This window comes from Aegilops tauschii, chromosome 6 (genome assembly GCF_002575655.3).
Source record: "Aegilops tauschii subsp. strangulata cultivar AL8/78 chromosome 6, Aet v6.0, whole genome shotgun sequence".
NCBI classification, from domain to species: Eukaryota; Viridiplantae; Streptophyta; class Magnoliopsida; order Poales; family Poaceae; genus Aegilops; species Aegilops tauschii.
Window position 1 is genome coordinate 35600019 of NC_053040.3, and position 16356 is coordinate 35616374.

General features: G+C 45.4%; 1 protein-coding gene across 1 annotated transcript; it reads right to left on the reverse strand.

The window, feature by feature from the left end:
* Window positions 1–15339: 15339 nt before the first annotated feature.
* Window positions 15340–16356, reverse strand: LOC109775032 (dehydrin Rab16C). The gene is made up of 2 exons (XM_020333786.4): window positions 16083–16356; window positions 15340–15939 (listed from the first exon to the last, which is right to left on the reverse strand). Exons 1-2 carry the CDS (start codon window positions 16272–16274, stop codon window positions 15682–15684), a joined length of 450 nt encoding a protein of 149 aa, XP_020189375.1. The 5' UTR covers window positions 16275–16356; the 3' UTR covers window positions 15340–15681.

The following is a 16356-nucleotide window of genomic DNA, read 5'->3' on the forward strand; positions in this document are numbered from 1 at the left end:
CCAGAAATTCTACATCATTTCCGATCAACAATATGTCATCCACATATACTTATCAGAAATGTTGTAGTGCTCCCACTCACTTTCTTGTAAATACAAGTTTCTTGCAAACTTTGTATAAACCCAAAAACTTTGATCACCTCATCAAAGCGTATGTTCCAACTCCAAGATGCTTGCTCCAGTCCATAGAGGGATAGCTGGAGCTTGCATACCTTTTAGCATCCTTAGGACCGACAAAAACTTTCTGGTTGTATCACATACAGCCTGGTTGTATCACATACAGCCTTTCCTCACGGAAACCGTCAAGGAAACTTTTGTTTTGACATCCATCTGCCAGATTTCGTAAATGAAAATTCAGCAACTGCTAACATAATTCTAACAGACTTTAGCATCGCTATGATTAAGAGAGTCTCATCACAGTCAACTCCTTGAACTTGTCGGAAACTTCTTTGAGACAAGTCGAGCTTCATAAATGGTGACATTACCATCAGCGTCTGTCTTCTTCTTAAAGATCCATTTATTCTTAATGGCTTGCCGATCATTGGGCAAGTCCACCAAAGTCCATACTTTGTTCTCATACATGGATCCTATCTCGGATTTCATGGCTCGTAGCCATTTGTTGGAATCTGGGCCCACCATCGCTTCTCCATAGCTCATAGGTTCATCATTGTCCAACAACATGACCTTTAAGACAGGGTGACCACTCAGAAGTTGTATACACCCTTGTCGACCTACGAGGTTTGATAGTAACTTGATCTGAAGCTCCATGATCATCATCATTAGCTTTCTCTTCAACTGAGGCAAGTGCCACAGAAACATCTTTCTGTGCTGCGCTACTCTCTGATTGAAGTGAAGGTTCAACAACCTCATCAAGTTCTATCTTCCTCCCACTCAATTCTTTCGAGAGAAACTCTTTCTCGACAAAGGACCTGTTCATAGCGACAAACAATTTGCCCTCAGATCTGAGATAGAAGGTATACCCAATCGTCTTGTTTGGGTATTCTATGAAGACACAATTTTCCGCTTTGGGTTCGAGCTTTTCTGGCCGAAGCCTATCGACATAAGCATCATAGCCCCAAACCTTAAGAAACAACAACTTAGGTTTCTTGCCAAACCATAGTTCATACGGTGTCGTCTCCACGGACTTAGATGGTGCCCTATTTAAAGTGAATGTAGCTGTCTCTAATGCATAACCCCAAAACGATAGCGGTAGATCGGTAAGAGATATCATAGATCGCACCATAACCAATAGGGTGCGACTATGATGCTCGGACACACCATTATGCTATGGTGTTCCAGGTGGCGTCAACTGTGAAACGATTCCACCTTGTCTTTAGTGATTGCCAAACTCACAACTCAGATACTTTTCCCTTGATCAGATCGCAGGAACTTGATCTTCTTGTTATGATGATTCTCAACTTCACTCTGAAATTGCTTGAACTTTTCAAACGTTTCAGACTTATGCTTCATTAAGTAAATATACCCATATCTACTCAATTCATTGGTGAAGGTGAGAAAGTAACGATATCCACCGCACGCGTCAACACTCATCGGATCGCACACATCAGCATGTATGATTTCCAACAAGTCACTTGCCCGTTCCATTGTTCCAGAAAACGGGGTTTTAGTCATCTTGCCAATGAGGCATGGCTCGCATGTGTCAAGTGATTCAAAATCAAGTGACTCCAAAACTCCATCGGCATGGAGGTTCTTCATGCGCTTTACACCAATATGACCTTAAGCGGCAGTGCCATAAAAGTGGTACTATCATTATCAACTCTACATCTTTTGGCAGCAATGTTATGAACATGTGTATCACCACGATCGAGATTCAATAAACCATTCACATGGGGTGCATGACCATAGAAGGTGTTATTCATGTAAACAGAATAACCATTATTCTCTAACTTAAATGGATAACCGCATTGCAATAAACATGATCTAATCATGTTCATGCTCAACGCAGACACCAATGCAAACAACATTTATCTAGGTTCAACACTAATCTCGAAGGTAGAGGGAGCGTGCGATGGTGATCACATCAACCTTGGAAACACTTCCAACACGCATCGTCACCTCGCCCCTAGCTAGTCTCTGTTTATTCCGTAGCTTTTGTTTGGAGTTACCAATCTTAGCAACTGAACCGGTATCTAATACCCATGTGCTACTAGGAGTACTAGTAAGGTACACATCAATAACACATATATCAAATATACTTTTGTTGAAGTTGCCAGCCTTCTTATCTACCAAGTATTTGAGGCAGTTCCGCTACCAGTGACAGTTCCCCTAATAGAAGCACTTCGTCTCGGGTTTGTGTTCTTGGGTTTCTTCATTGGAGCGGCAACTGGCTTGCCATTCATGAAGTTTCCCTACTTGCCCTTTCCCTTCTTTGAATCTAGTGGTCTTGTTAACCATCAACACTTGATGCTCCTTCTTCATTTCTACTTTCGCGGCCTACCGCGAACTGCTCCGGGATCATCTCCATCCCCTGCATGTTATAGTTCATCACGAAGTTCTAGTAGCTTGGTGATAGCGGCTGGAGAACTTTGTCAATCAATCTCTTATCTGGAAGATTAACTCCCACTTGATTCAAGCGATTGAAGTACCTAGACATTCTGAGCACATGCTCACTGGCTGAGCTATTCTCCTCCATCTTGTAGGCAAAGATCTCGTCAGAGGTCTCAAACCTCTCAACATGGGCATGAGCCTGAAATACCAATTTCAGCTCTTGGAATATCTCATATGTTCCATGGCGTTCAAAACGCTTTTGGAGCCCCGACTCTAAGCCGTAAAGGATGGCGCACTAAACTATCAAGTAGTCATCAGAATGTGTCTGCCAGATGTTCACAACATCCACAGACGACGCTAGAGGGGTTGGCACACCGAGCGGTGCATCAAGGACAGAAGCCTTCTGTGTAGCAGTGAGGACAATCCTCAGACTACGGCCCTAGTCCGCACAATTGCTCACAATAACTTTGAACTTAGTATTTCTCTAGGAACGTATTAAAACAGGGAGCTTAAGCACGAGCTATTGATCTGCAACTTAATTTGCAAAGACAATTTAGACTATGTTCATGACAATGAGTTCAATTAATCAAATTATTTAAAGAACTCCCACTTAGATAGACATCCCTCTAGTCATCTAAGTGATACATGATCCGAATCGACTAGGTCATGTCTGATCATCACGTGAGATGGACTAGTCATCAACGGTGAACATCTCCATGTTGATCGCATCTACTATACGACTCATGTTCGACCTTTCGATCTCTTGTGTTCCGAGGCCATGTCTGTACATGCTAGGCTCGTCAAGTCAACCTAAGTGTTTCGCATGTGTTCCGAGGCCATGTCTGTACATGCTAGGCTCGTCAAGTCAACCTAAGTGTTTCGCATGTGTTCCGAGGCCATGTCTGTACATGCTAGGCTCATCAACACCCGTTGTATGCGAACGTTAGAATCTATCACACCCGATCATCACGTGGTGCTTCGAAACAACGAACCTTCGCAACGGTGCACCGTTAGGGGGAACACATTTCTTGAAATTTTAGTGAGGGATCATCTTATTTATGCTACCGTCCTTCTAAGCAAATAAGATGTAAACATGACAGACATCACATGCAAATCATAAAGTGACATGATATGGCCAATATCATCTTGCGCCTTTTGATCTCCATCTTCGAGGCACGGCATGATCACCTTCGTCACCGGCATGACACCATGATCTCCATCATCGTGTCTTCATGAAGTTGTCTCGCCAACTATTAATTCTACTACTATGGCTAACGGTTAGCAATAAAGTAAAGTAATTACATGGTGTTTTCATTGACACTCAGGTCACACAATAAATTAAGACAACTCCTATGGCTCCTGCCGGTTGTCATACTCATCGACATGCAAGTCGTGGTTCCTATTACAAGAACATGATCAATCTCATACATCACATATATCATTCATCACATCCTTTTGGCCATATCACATCACATAGCATACCCTGCAAAAACAAGTTAGACGTCCTCTAATTGTTGTTGCATGTTTTACGTGGCTGCCATGGGTTTCTAGCAAGAACGTTTCTTATCTACGCAAAAGCCACGACAGTGATATGCCAATTGCTATTTACCCTTCATAAGGACCCTTTTCATCGAATCCGATCCGACTAAAGTGGGAGAGACAGACACCCGCTAGCCACCTTATGCATCAAGTGCATGTCAGTCGGTGGAACCTGTCTCACGTAAGAGTACGTGTAAGGTCGGTCCGGGCCGCTTCATCCCACAATGCCGCCGAATCAAGATAAGACTAGTAACGGTAAGCAAATTGAACAAATCGTCGACCACAACTACTTTGTGTTCTACTCGTGCATAGAATCATAAACCTGGCTCATGATGCCACTGTTGGAGATCGTTGCAGAAATTAATTTTTTTTTCTACGCATCACCAAGAACAATCTATGGAGTCTTCTAGCAACGAGAGGGAAAATAGTGCATCTACATGCCCTTGTAGATCGCGCGCGGAAGTGTTCAAGAGAACGGGGTTGGTGGAGTCGTACTCGTCGTGATCCAAATCACCGATGATCCTAGCGCCGAACGGACGGCACCTCCGCGTTCAACACACGTACGGAGTGGGGACGTCTCCACCTTCTTGATCCAGCAAGGGGGGAGGAGAAGTTGATGGAGATCCAGCAGCACGACGGCGTGGTGGTGGAAGTAGCGGGATCCCGGCAGGGCTTCGCCAAGCGCAAGCACGGAGGAAGAGGTGTCACGGGAGGGAGGGAGGCGCCAGGGCTTGGGGTGCTGCTCCCATGCGCCTCCCCACTATATATAGGGGTGGAGGGGGCTGGTTTCTTGCCCTCCAAGTCTATTGGGGCGTTGGCAAAGGTGGGGGAAAGAAATCCCATCATTTCCCTTCCCCACCGATTGTTATCCCCCTTTTTTAGGGATCTTGATCTTATCCCTTCGGGATATGATCTTATTCCTTCTAAGGTGGGATCTTGGTGCGCCTTGACCAGGGGTGTGGGGCCTTGCCCCCACTACCCACATTTATGTAGGTCCCCCCATGCAGGTGGGCCCACTTCGGAACCTTTTAGAACAATCCCGGTACAATACCGAAAAATCCCGAACATTTTCCGGTGGCCAAAATAGGACTTCCCATATATAAATCTTTACCTCCGGACCATTCCAGAACTCGTGACGTCCGGGATCTCATCCGGGACTCCGAACAACCTTCGGTAACCACATACTATTTCCCATAACAACTCTAGCGTCACCGAACCTTAAGCGTGTAGACCCTACGGGTTCGGGAACCATGTAGACATGACCAAGACGTTCTCCGGCCAATAACAAACAGCGGGATCTGGATACCCATGTTGGCTCCCACATGTTCCACAATGATCTCATCGGATGAACCACGATGTCGGCGACTCAATCAATCCCGTATACAATTCCCTTTGTCAATCGGTACGTTACTTGCCCGAGATTCGATCGTCGGTAGCCCAATACCTTGTTCAATCTCGTTACCGGCAAGTCACTTTACTCGTACCGTAATGCATGATCCTGTGACCAAACACTTGGTCACATTGAGCTCATTATGATGATGCATTACCGAGTGGGCCCAGAGATACCTCTCCGTCATACGGAGTGACAAATCCCAGTCTCGATTCGTGCCAACCCAACAGACACTTTCGGAGATACCGGTAGTGCACCTTTATAGCCACAACGTAACTGGGTGGCTATAAAGGTGCACTACCGGTATCTCCGAAAGTGTCTGCTGGGTTGGCACGAATCGAGACTGGGATTTGTCACTCCGTATGACGGAGAGGTATCTCTGGGCCCACTCGGTAATGCATCATCATAATGAGCTCAATGTGACCAAGTGTTTGGTCACAGGATCATGCATTACGGTACGAGTAAAGTGACTTGTCTGTAACGAGATTGAACAAGGTATTGGGATACCGACGATCGAATCTCGGGCAAGTAACGTACCGATTGACAAAGGGAATTGTATACGGGATTGATTGAATCGCCGACATCGTGGTTCATCCGATGAGATCATTGTGGAACATGTGGGAGCCAACATGGGTATCCAGATCCCGCTGTTTGTTATTGGCCGGAGAACGTCTCGGTCATGTCTACATGGTTCCCGAACCCGTAGGGTCTACACGCTTAAGGTTCGGTGACGCTAGAGTTGTTATGGGAAATAGTATGTGGTTACCGAAGGTTGTTCGGAGTCCCGGATGAGATCCCGGACGTCACGAGGAGTTCTGGAATGGTCCGGAGGTAAAGATTTATATATGGGAAGTCCTATTTTGGCCACCGGAAAATGTTCGGGATTTTTCGGTATTGTACCGGGAAGGTTCTAGAAGGTTCCGAAGTGGGGCCCACCTGCATGGGGGGACCCACATGAACGTGGGTAGTGGGGGCAAGGCCCCACACCCCTGGTCAAGGCGCACCAAGATCCCACCTTAGAAGGAATAAGATCATATCCCGAAGGGATAAGATCAAGATCCCTAAAAAAGAGGGATAACAATCGGTGGGGAAGGGAAATGATGGGATTTCTTTCCCCCCACCTTTGCCAACGCCCCAATGGACTTGGAGGGCAAGAAACCAGCCCCCTCCACCCCTATATATAATGGGGAGGCGCATGGGAGCAGCACCCCAAGCCCCTGGCGCCTCCCTCTCCCTCCCGTGACACCTCTCCCTCTCGCTGAGCTTGGCGAAGCCCTGCCGAGATCCCCACTGCTTCCACCACCACGCCGTTGTGCTGCTGGATCTCCATCAACCTCTCCCTCCCCTTGCTGGATCAAGAAGGAGGAGACGTCTTCCCCAACCATACGTGTGTTGAACGCGGAGGTGCCGTCCGTTCGGCGCTCGGTCATCGGTGATTTGGATCACGACGAGTACGACTCCATCAACCCCATTCACTTGAACGCTTCCGCTCGCGATCTACAAGGGTATGTAGATGCACTATTTTCCCTCTCGTTGCTAGAAGACTCCATAGATTGTTCTTGGTCATGTGTAGAATTTTTTTAATTTCTGCAACGATCACCAACAGTGGCATCATGAGCTAGGTCTATGCGTAGTTTCTATGCACGAGTAGAACACAAACTTTTTGTGGGCGTAGATGTTGTCAATTTTCTTGCCACTACTAGTCTTATCTTGTTTCGGCGGTATCGTGGGATGAAGCGGCCCGGACCGACCTTACACGTACGCTTACGTGAGACAGGCTCCACCGACTGACATGCACTAGTTGCATAAGGTGGCTAGCGGGTGTCTGTCTCTCCCACTTTAGTCGGATCGGGTTCGATGAAAAGGGTCCTTATGAAGAGTAAATATAAGTTGGCATATCACGTTGTGGTTTTACGTAGGTAAGAAACGTTCTTGCTAGAAACCTATAGAAGCCACGTAAAAACATGCAACAACAATTAGAGGACGTCTAACTTGTTTTTGCAGCATATGCCTTGTGATGTGATATGGCCAAAAGGATGTGATGAATGAAATATATGTGATGTATGAGATTGATCATGTTCTTGTAATGGGAATCACGACTTGCATGTCGATGAGTATGACAACCGCCAGGAGCCATAGGAGTTGTCTTTATTTTTTGTATGACCTGTGTGTCATTGAATAACGCCATGTAAATTACTTTACTTTATTGCTAAACACGTTAGCCATAGAAGTAGATGTAATCTTTGGCGTGACAACTTCATGAAGACACGATGATGGAGATCATGGTGTCATGCCGGTGACGAAGATGATCATGGCGCCCCGAAGATGGAGATCAAAGGAGCAATATGATACTGGCCATATCATGTCACTATTTGATTGCATGTGATGTTTATCATGTTTTACATCTTATTTGCTTAGAACGATGGTAGCTTAAATAAGATGATCCCTCGCAATAATTTCAAGAAAGTGTTCCCCCTAACTGTGCACCGTTGCGAAGGTTCGTTGTTTCGAAGCACCACGTGATGATCGGGTGTGATAGATTCTAACGTTCGAATACAACGGGTGTAAGCCAGATTTACACACGCAATACACTTAGGTTGACTTGACGAGCCTAGCATGTACAGACATGGCCTCGGAACACGGAAGACCGAAAGGTCGAGCATGAGTCGTATAGAAGATACGATCAACATGAAGATGTTCACCGATGTTGACTAGCCCGTCTCACGTGATGATCGGACACGGCCTAGTTGACTCGGATCATGTTTCACTTAGATGACTAGAGGGATGTCTATCTGAGTGGGAGTTCATTGAATAATTTGATTAGATGAACTTAATTATCATGAACTTAGTCTAAAATCTTTACAATATGTCTTGTAGATCAAATGGCCCACGCTAATGTTGCCCTCCACTTCAACGCGTTCCTAGAGAAAACCAAGCTGAAAGATGATGGCAGCAACTATACGGACTGGGTCCGGAACATGAGGATCATCCTCATAGCTGCCAAGAAAGATTATGTCCTAGAAGCACCGCTAGGTGACGCACCCATCCCAGAGAACCAAGACGTTATGAACGCTTGGCAGCAGCGTGCTGATGATTACTCCCTCGTTCAGTGTGGCATGCTTTACAGCTTAGAACCGGGGCTCCAAAAGCGTTTTGAGCAACACGGAGCATATGAGATGTTCGAAGAGCTGAAAATGGTTTTCCAAGCTCATGCCCGGATCGAGAGATATGAAGTCCCCGACAAGTTCTTCAGTTGTAAGATGGAGGAAAATAGTTCTGTCAGTGAGCACATACTCAAAATGTCTGGGTTACACAACCGCTTGACTCAGCTGGGAGTTAATCTCCCGGATGACGCGGTCATTGACAGAATCCTTCAGTCGCTTCCACCAAGCTACAAGAGCTTTGTGATGAACGTCAATATGCAGGGGATGAAAAAAGACCATTCCTGAGGTATATTCAATGCTGAAATCAGCGGAGGTGGAGATCAAAAAGGAACATCAAGTGTTGATGGTGAATAAAACCACTAAGTTCAAGAAAGGCAAGGGTAAGAAGAACTTCAAGAAGGATGGCAAGGGAGTTGCCGCGCCCGGTAAGCCAGTTGCCGGGAAGAAGCCAAAGAATGGACCCAAGCCTGAGACTGAGTGCTTTTATTGCAAGGGAATTGGTCACTGGAAGCGGAACTGCCCCAAGTACTTCGCGGACAAGAAGGCCGGCAACACCAAAGGTATATGTGATATACATGTTATTGATGTGTACCTTACCAGCACTCGTAGTAGCTCCTGGGTATTTGATACCGGTGCGGTTGCTCATATTTGTAACTCAAAGCAGGAGCTGTAGAATAAACGGAGACTGGCAAAGGACGAGGTGACGATGCACGTCGGGAATGGTTCCAAGGTCGATGTGATCGCCGTCGGCACGCTACCTCTACATTTACCTACGGGATTAGTTTTAAACCTCAATAATTGTTATTTAGTGCCAGCTTTGAGCATGAACATTGTATCAGGATCTCGTTTAATTCGAGATGGCTACTCATTTAAATCCGAGAATAATGGTTGTTCTATTTATATGAGAGATATGTTTTATGGTCATGCCCCGCTGGTTAATGGTTTATTCTTAATGAATCTCGAACGTAGTGTTACACATATTCATAGTGTGAATACCAAAAGATGTAAGGTTGATAATGATAGTCCCACATACTTGTGGCACTGCCGTCTTGGTCACATTGGTGTCAAACGCATGAAGAAGCTCCATGCAGATGGACTTTTGGAGTCTCTTGATTACGAATCATTTGACACGTGCGAACCATGCCTCATGGGTAAGATGACCAAGACTCCGTTCTCCGGAACAATGGAGCGAGCAACCAACTTATTGGAAATCATACATACTGATGTGTGCGGTCCAATGAGTGTTGAGGCTCGCGGTGGCTATCGTTATGTTCTCACTCTCACTGATGACTTGAGTAGATATGGGTATGTCTACCTAATGAAACACTAGTCTGAGACCTTTGAAAAGTTCAAGGAATTTCAGAGTGAGGTTGAGAATCAACGTGACAGAAAAATAAAGTTCTTACGATCAGATCGTGGAGGGGAATATTTGAGTCACGAATTTGGCACACACTTAAGGAAATGTGGAATAGTTTCACAACTCACGCCGCCTGGAACACCTCAGCGAAATGGTGTGTCCGAACGTCATAATCGCACTCTATTGGATATGGTGCGATCTATGATGTCTCTTACCTATCTACCGCTCTCATTTTGGGGCTATGCTTTAGAGACTGCCGCATTCACTTTAAATAGGGCTCCGTCGAAATCCGTTGAGATGACACCGTATGAATTATGGTTTGGGAAGAAACCTAAGCTGTCGTTTCTAAAAGTTTGGGGATGTGATGCTTATGTCAAGAAACTTCAACCTGAAAAGCTCGAACCCAAGTCGGAAAAATGCGTCTTCATAGGATACCCTAAGGAAACCATTGGGTATACCTTCTACCTCAGATCCGAGGGCAAGATCTTTGTTGCCAAGAACGGGTCCTTTCTGGAGAAAGAGTTTCTCTCGAAAGAAGTAAGTGGGAGGAAAGTGGAACTTGATGAAGTACTACCTCTTGAACTGGAAAGTAGCGCAGCTCAGGAAGATGTTCCTGTGGTGCCTGCACCGACTAGAGAGGAAGTTAATGATGATGATGATCAAGGTACTTCGGATCAAGCTCCTACTGAACTTTGTAGGTCCACAAGGACACGTTCCGCGCCAGAGTGGTACGACAACCCTGTCTTGGAAATCATGTTGTTAGACAACGGTGAACCTTCGAACTATGAAGAAGCAATGGCGGGCCCAGATTTCGACAAATGGCTTGAAGCCATGCAATCCGAGATAGGATCCATGTATGAAAACAAAGTGTGGACTTTGACAGACTTGCCCGATGATCGGCGAGCGATAGAAAACAAATGGATCTTTAAGAAGAAGACAGACGCGGATGGTAATGTTACCATCTATAAAACTTGACTTGTCGCTAAGGGTTATCGACAAGTTCAAGGGGTTGACTACGATGAGACTTTCTCACCCGTAGCGAAGCTGAAGTCCGTCCGAATCATGTTAGCAATTGCCGCATACTATGATTATGAAATATGGCAAATGGACGTCAAAACAGCATTCCTTAACGGCTTTCTTAAGGAAGAATTGTATATGATGTAGCCGGAAGGTTTTGTCGATCCTAAGAATGCTAACAAGGTATGCAAGCTCCAGCGCTCCATCTATGGGCTGGTGCAAGCATCTCGGAGTTGGAACATTCGATTTGATGAGATGATCAAAGCGTTTGGGTTTACACAGACTTATGGAGAAGCCTGTGTTTACAAGAAAGTGAGTGGGAGCTCTGTAGCATTTCTCATATTATATGTGGATGACATACTGTTGATGGGAAATGATATAGAATTCTTGGGAAGCATAAAGGCCTACTTGAATAAGTGTTTTTCAATGAAGGACCTTGGAGAAGCTGCTTATATATTAGGCATCAAGATCTATAGAGATAGATCAATACGCCTCATTGGTCTTTCACAAAGTACGTACCTTGACAAGATATTGAAGAAGTTCAATATGGATCAGTCCAAGAAGGGGTTCTTGCCTGTATTGCAAGGTGTGCAATTGAGCACAGCTCAATGCCCGACCACGGCAGAAGATAGAGAAAAGATGAGTGTCGTCCCCTATGCCTCGGCCATAGGGTCTATTATGTATGCCATGCTGTGTACCAGACCTGATGTAAACCTTGCCGTAAGTTTGGTAGGAAGGTACCAAAGTAATCCCGGCATGGAACACTGGACAGCGGTCAAGAATATCCTGAAGTACCTGAAGAGGACTAAGGATATGTTTCTCATTTATGGAGGTGACGAAGAGCTCGTCGTAAAGGGTTACGTCGATGCTAGTTTCAACACAGATCTGGATGACTCTAAGTCACAAACCGGATACGTGTATATTCTGAATGGCGGGGCAGTAAGCTGGTGCAGTTGCAAGCAAAGCGTTGTGGCGGGATCTACATGTGAAGCGGAATACATGGCGGCCTCAGAGGCAGCACAAGAAGCAATCTGAGTGAAGGAGTTCATTACCGACCTAGGAGTTATTCCCAATGCGTCGGGCCCGATGACTCTCTTCTGTGACAACACTGGAGCTATTGCCCTTGCCAAGGAGCCCAGGTTTCACAGGAAGACCAGGCATATCAAGCGTCGCTTCAACTCCATTCGTGAAAATGTTCAAAATGGAGACATAGATATTTGTAAAGTACATACGGACCTGAATGTAGCAGATCCTTTGACTAAACCTCTCCCTAGAGCAAAACATGATCAACACCAGAACTCTATGGGTGTTCGATTCATCACAATGTAACTAGATTATTGACTCTAGTGCAAGTGGGAGACTGTTGGAAATATGCCCTAGAGGCAATAATAAAATGGTTATTATTATATTTCCTTGTTCATGATAATTGTCTATTGTTCATGCTATAATTGTGTTATCCGGAAATCGTAATACATGTGTGAATACATAGACCACAACATGTCCCTAGTGAGCCTCTAGTTGATTAGCTCGTTGATCAACAGATAGTCATGGTTTCCTGACTATGGACATTGGATGTCATTGATAACGGGATCACATCATTAGGAGAATGATGTGATGGACAAGACCCAATCCTAAGCATAGCACAAGATCGTGTAGTTCGTTTGCTAGAGCTTTTCCAAATGTCAAGTATCATTTCCTTAGACCATGAGATTGTGCAACTCCCGGATACCATAGGAGTGCTTTGGGTGTGCCAAACGTCACAACGTAACTGGGTGGCTATAAAGGTGCACTACGGGTATCTCCGAAAGTGTCTGTTGGGTTGGCACGAATCGAGACTGGGATTTGTCACTCCATATGACGGAGAGGTATCTCTGGGCCCACTCGGTAATGCATCATCATAATGAGCTCAATGTGACCAAGTGTTTTGTCACGGGATCATGCATTACGGTACGAGTAAAGTGACTTGCCGGTAATGAGATTGAACAAGGTATTGGGATACCGACGATCGAATCTCGGGCAAGTAACGTACCGATTGACAAAGGGAATTGTATACGGGATTGATTGAATCCTCGACATCGTGGTTCATCCGATGAGATCATCGTGGAACATGTGGGAGCCAACATGGGTATCCAGATCCCGCTGTTGGTTATTGACCGGAGAGTCGTCTCGGTCATGTCTGCATGTCTCCCGAACCCGTAGGGTCTACACACTTAAGGTTCAGTGACGCTAGAGTTGTAGAGATATTAGTATGCTGTTAACCGAAAGTTGTTCGGAGTCCCGGATGAGATCCCCGACGTCACGAGTAGTTCCGGAATGGTCCGGAGGTAAAGATTTATATATGGGAAGTCCTATTTTGGCCACCGGAAAATGTTCGGGATTTTTCGGTATTGTACCGAGAAGGTTCTAGAAGGTTCCGAAGTGGGGCCCACCTGCATGGGGGGACCCACATGAACGTGGGTAGTGGGGGCAAGGCCCCACACCCCTGGTCAAGGCGCACCAATATCCCACCTTAGAAGGAATAAGATCATATCCCGAAGGGATAAGATCATGATCCCTAAAAAAGGGGATAACAATCGGTGGGGAAGGGAAATGATGGGATTTCTTTCCCCCACCTTTGCCAACGCTCCAATGGACTTGGAGGGCAAGAAACCAGTCCCCTCCACCCCTATATATAATGGGGAGGCGCATGGGAGCAGCACCCCAAGCCCCGGCGCCTCCCTCTCCCTCCCGTGACACCTCTCCCTCTCGCTGAGCTTGGCGAAGCCCTGCCGAGATCCCCGCTGCTTCCACCACCACGCCGTCGTGCTGCTGGATCTCCATCAACCTCTCTCTCCCCTTGCTGGATCAAGAAGGAGGAGACGTCTTCCCCAACCGTACGTGTGTTGAACGCGGAGGTGCCGTCCGTTCGGCGCTCGGTCATCGGTGATTTGGATCACGACGAGTACGACTCCATCAACCCCGTTCACTTGAACGCTTCTGCTCGCGATCTACAAGGGTATGTAGATGCACTCTTTTCCCTCTCGTTGCTAGAAGACTCCATAGATTGTTCTTGGTGATGCGTAGAAATTTTTTAATTTCTGCAACGATCACCAACAGTATTACGGTTTCCGGTCAATACAATTATAAAATGAACAATAGACAATTATCATGAAGGAGGAAATATAATAATAACCATTTTATTATTGCCTTTAGGGCATATTTCCAACAGAAAAGAAAGATCATAAAACACGGATGGCTACATGGCCGGCCAAAGATTTAGACTAGGTTAAAAATGTTGTCAGCTTTTAAAACGTATAAAGCGCAACACAGACCTTTGACAAATTGTATACACTTTTGTATGTATGGTGTTTCGCCCGCCAAATGTATGATTATTTTATTTGCAAATTCTGTCATTTATCAATCAACATGAACATTTTCTTATCTCCTCACCATTTCTTGAATTATTCAACAAATTTGTAGTTTCAAATTGTGTAGGAGTATTTTACAAACTTGAGCACTTTTTTAGAAGTTATTAAGAAATTCTCAACAATTAATGTTGAACACAAATTCCAAACAACATACTTTTTAGAAACAGTTAACAACTTTTTTGACACACAAACATTTCTTAAAGTTATAAACAAAAAATAAGAAACATGCATTTTTTTTGAAATTCTAGTACATTTTCAAAATTGTAAAGAATATTTGAAACAAGTTTTTGGTTGGTATTCCAAACAATATTTGAAATTTTCGAACAGGTTTCAAAAAAAATAATACAGTTCAAAAATGAGAAGATAAATTAACGGAAAAGCATAAAAAACGAGATATAGTAAAAAAAAACGCTTAGGCCTTGGCTCAACCAGGCGACCGCACCGCTCCTGTCGGGCGCTTGTTGGGCCGTCCCAAGCGTTTGCAGATTTGAAAAATATTTATCACTTTTTAGAAATGTTCACGAATTTAAATAAAAGTCGTGGGCTTTATAAATTATTTTGCAAAAATTGGAAAGAGTTCGTATATATATATATTTTAAAAAATCCATTTATTTGAAAACAAAGTTCACAGAAGGAGAAGTTCACGATATAAAAACTAATTCGTGAATTAAAAAAAGGAAATAAAATAAATAATAAAAGAAAGAGAAAAAACAGAAGAAAAAGTGGACAAACAAAACAGGCTCGCATTGGTTAATGGTATATATTGGAAGAAGAAAAGGAAAGGCAACACAATAAGAATGTAGTCCAGGTGACAGAATAAGAAAGTAGGCCAATTGATCCCATGTGTTGGTTTTCATCCTCATCCTCCCCTTTGTTATGAAAGGGTATGGACAAATGTTTTTAGGTGTACTAAGCAGAAATGTTAGTTAAAATATATTAAAACATAATATAGAAATTAGGTTTTAATGGAAATCGTCATGCTTGTTCAAATTTCATTAAAATATATGTAGACATTTAAGGTACACGGTGGTTGAATGACCAGGCCCCGTCGGTTGAACGACTAGCTCGGCTCCTGTACCACTGTGCACGGACAGATAATACATCTACGGACAGATAATACATCCGTTTTAGAAGTCCGCCGTGGGGAAAAAAAAAGACACACGGCGCACGCTAGAACGGCATACGGACGTTATCACGGGCATCTTATTTATTCAGCTCGAGTTGCTCAATTTGTTTTTATTCAGCTCGAGCCTTAGCTCAAGAGGACTAGTAGGCAGCGGACAGCCAGCCGGGGCCGGCAGCTCAGTGCTGTCCGGGCAGCTTCTCCTTGATCTTGTCCACGAGTCCCTTCTTCTCGCCGGCGCCGGCGCCGGCCATTCCTGCGTGCCCATGCTGGCCGTAGTCTCCGCCGGCCCCAGTTCCCGCGGCCGTGTGCTGCCCATAAGCCCCGCCAGCTCCAGTTCCCGCGGCCATGTGCTGCTGGTTGTCTTTGTGGCCACCCGGGAGCTTCTCCTTGACGCCCTTCTTCCTCCTCCCGCCCATGCCGTCGTCCTCAGAAGACTGCAAACACGGTACACACAACAGCGACGGAAATCAGCAGCTTACAAAACGTACAGGCCGCAGATGCGCATATGCCTGAAACATACTCCTACTAAAAAATAAAATGTTTTCTGAAATGGAACACGCAGAAATCGAAACCGCACCGAGCTGGAGCTGGAGCTGCCGGAGCGGTGCAGTATCCCGCCGGTCTTGTGCTCCTCCCTGCCGTGCTGGAGCTGCCCGCCGGCGCCCGTGAACGCGCCGGCGGCGGAGGGTGCCACAGGGTTGCCGTGCCCGGCCACGGGGTCGCCGTACTCGTCGACGGCGTGACCGTGCTGCCCCTGGTACTCCTCCATCTTTGTTACTACTACCGTTGCTGGACTTGCTGCTGTATCTATCCCCTGAACCGGTCCCAAAATGGACTCAAAGCCTAGTTTT

Excerpts from the sequence above, each read along its gene's own strand:
- LOC109775032 (XM_020333786.4), bottom strand. The coding sequence starts at position 16,274 with ATGGAGGAGTACCAGGGGCAGCACGGTCACGCCGTCGACGAGTACGGC. Across the intron at positions 15,940-16,082 it reads GCAGCTCCAGCTCCAGCTCG|TCTTCTGAGGACGACGGCAT; the intron begins GTGCGGTTTCGA and ends CCGTGTTTGCAG.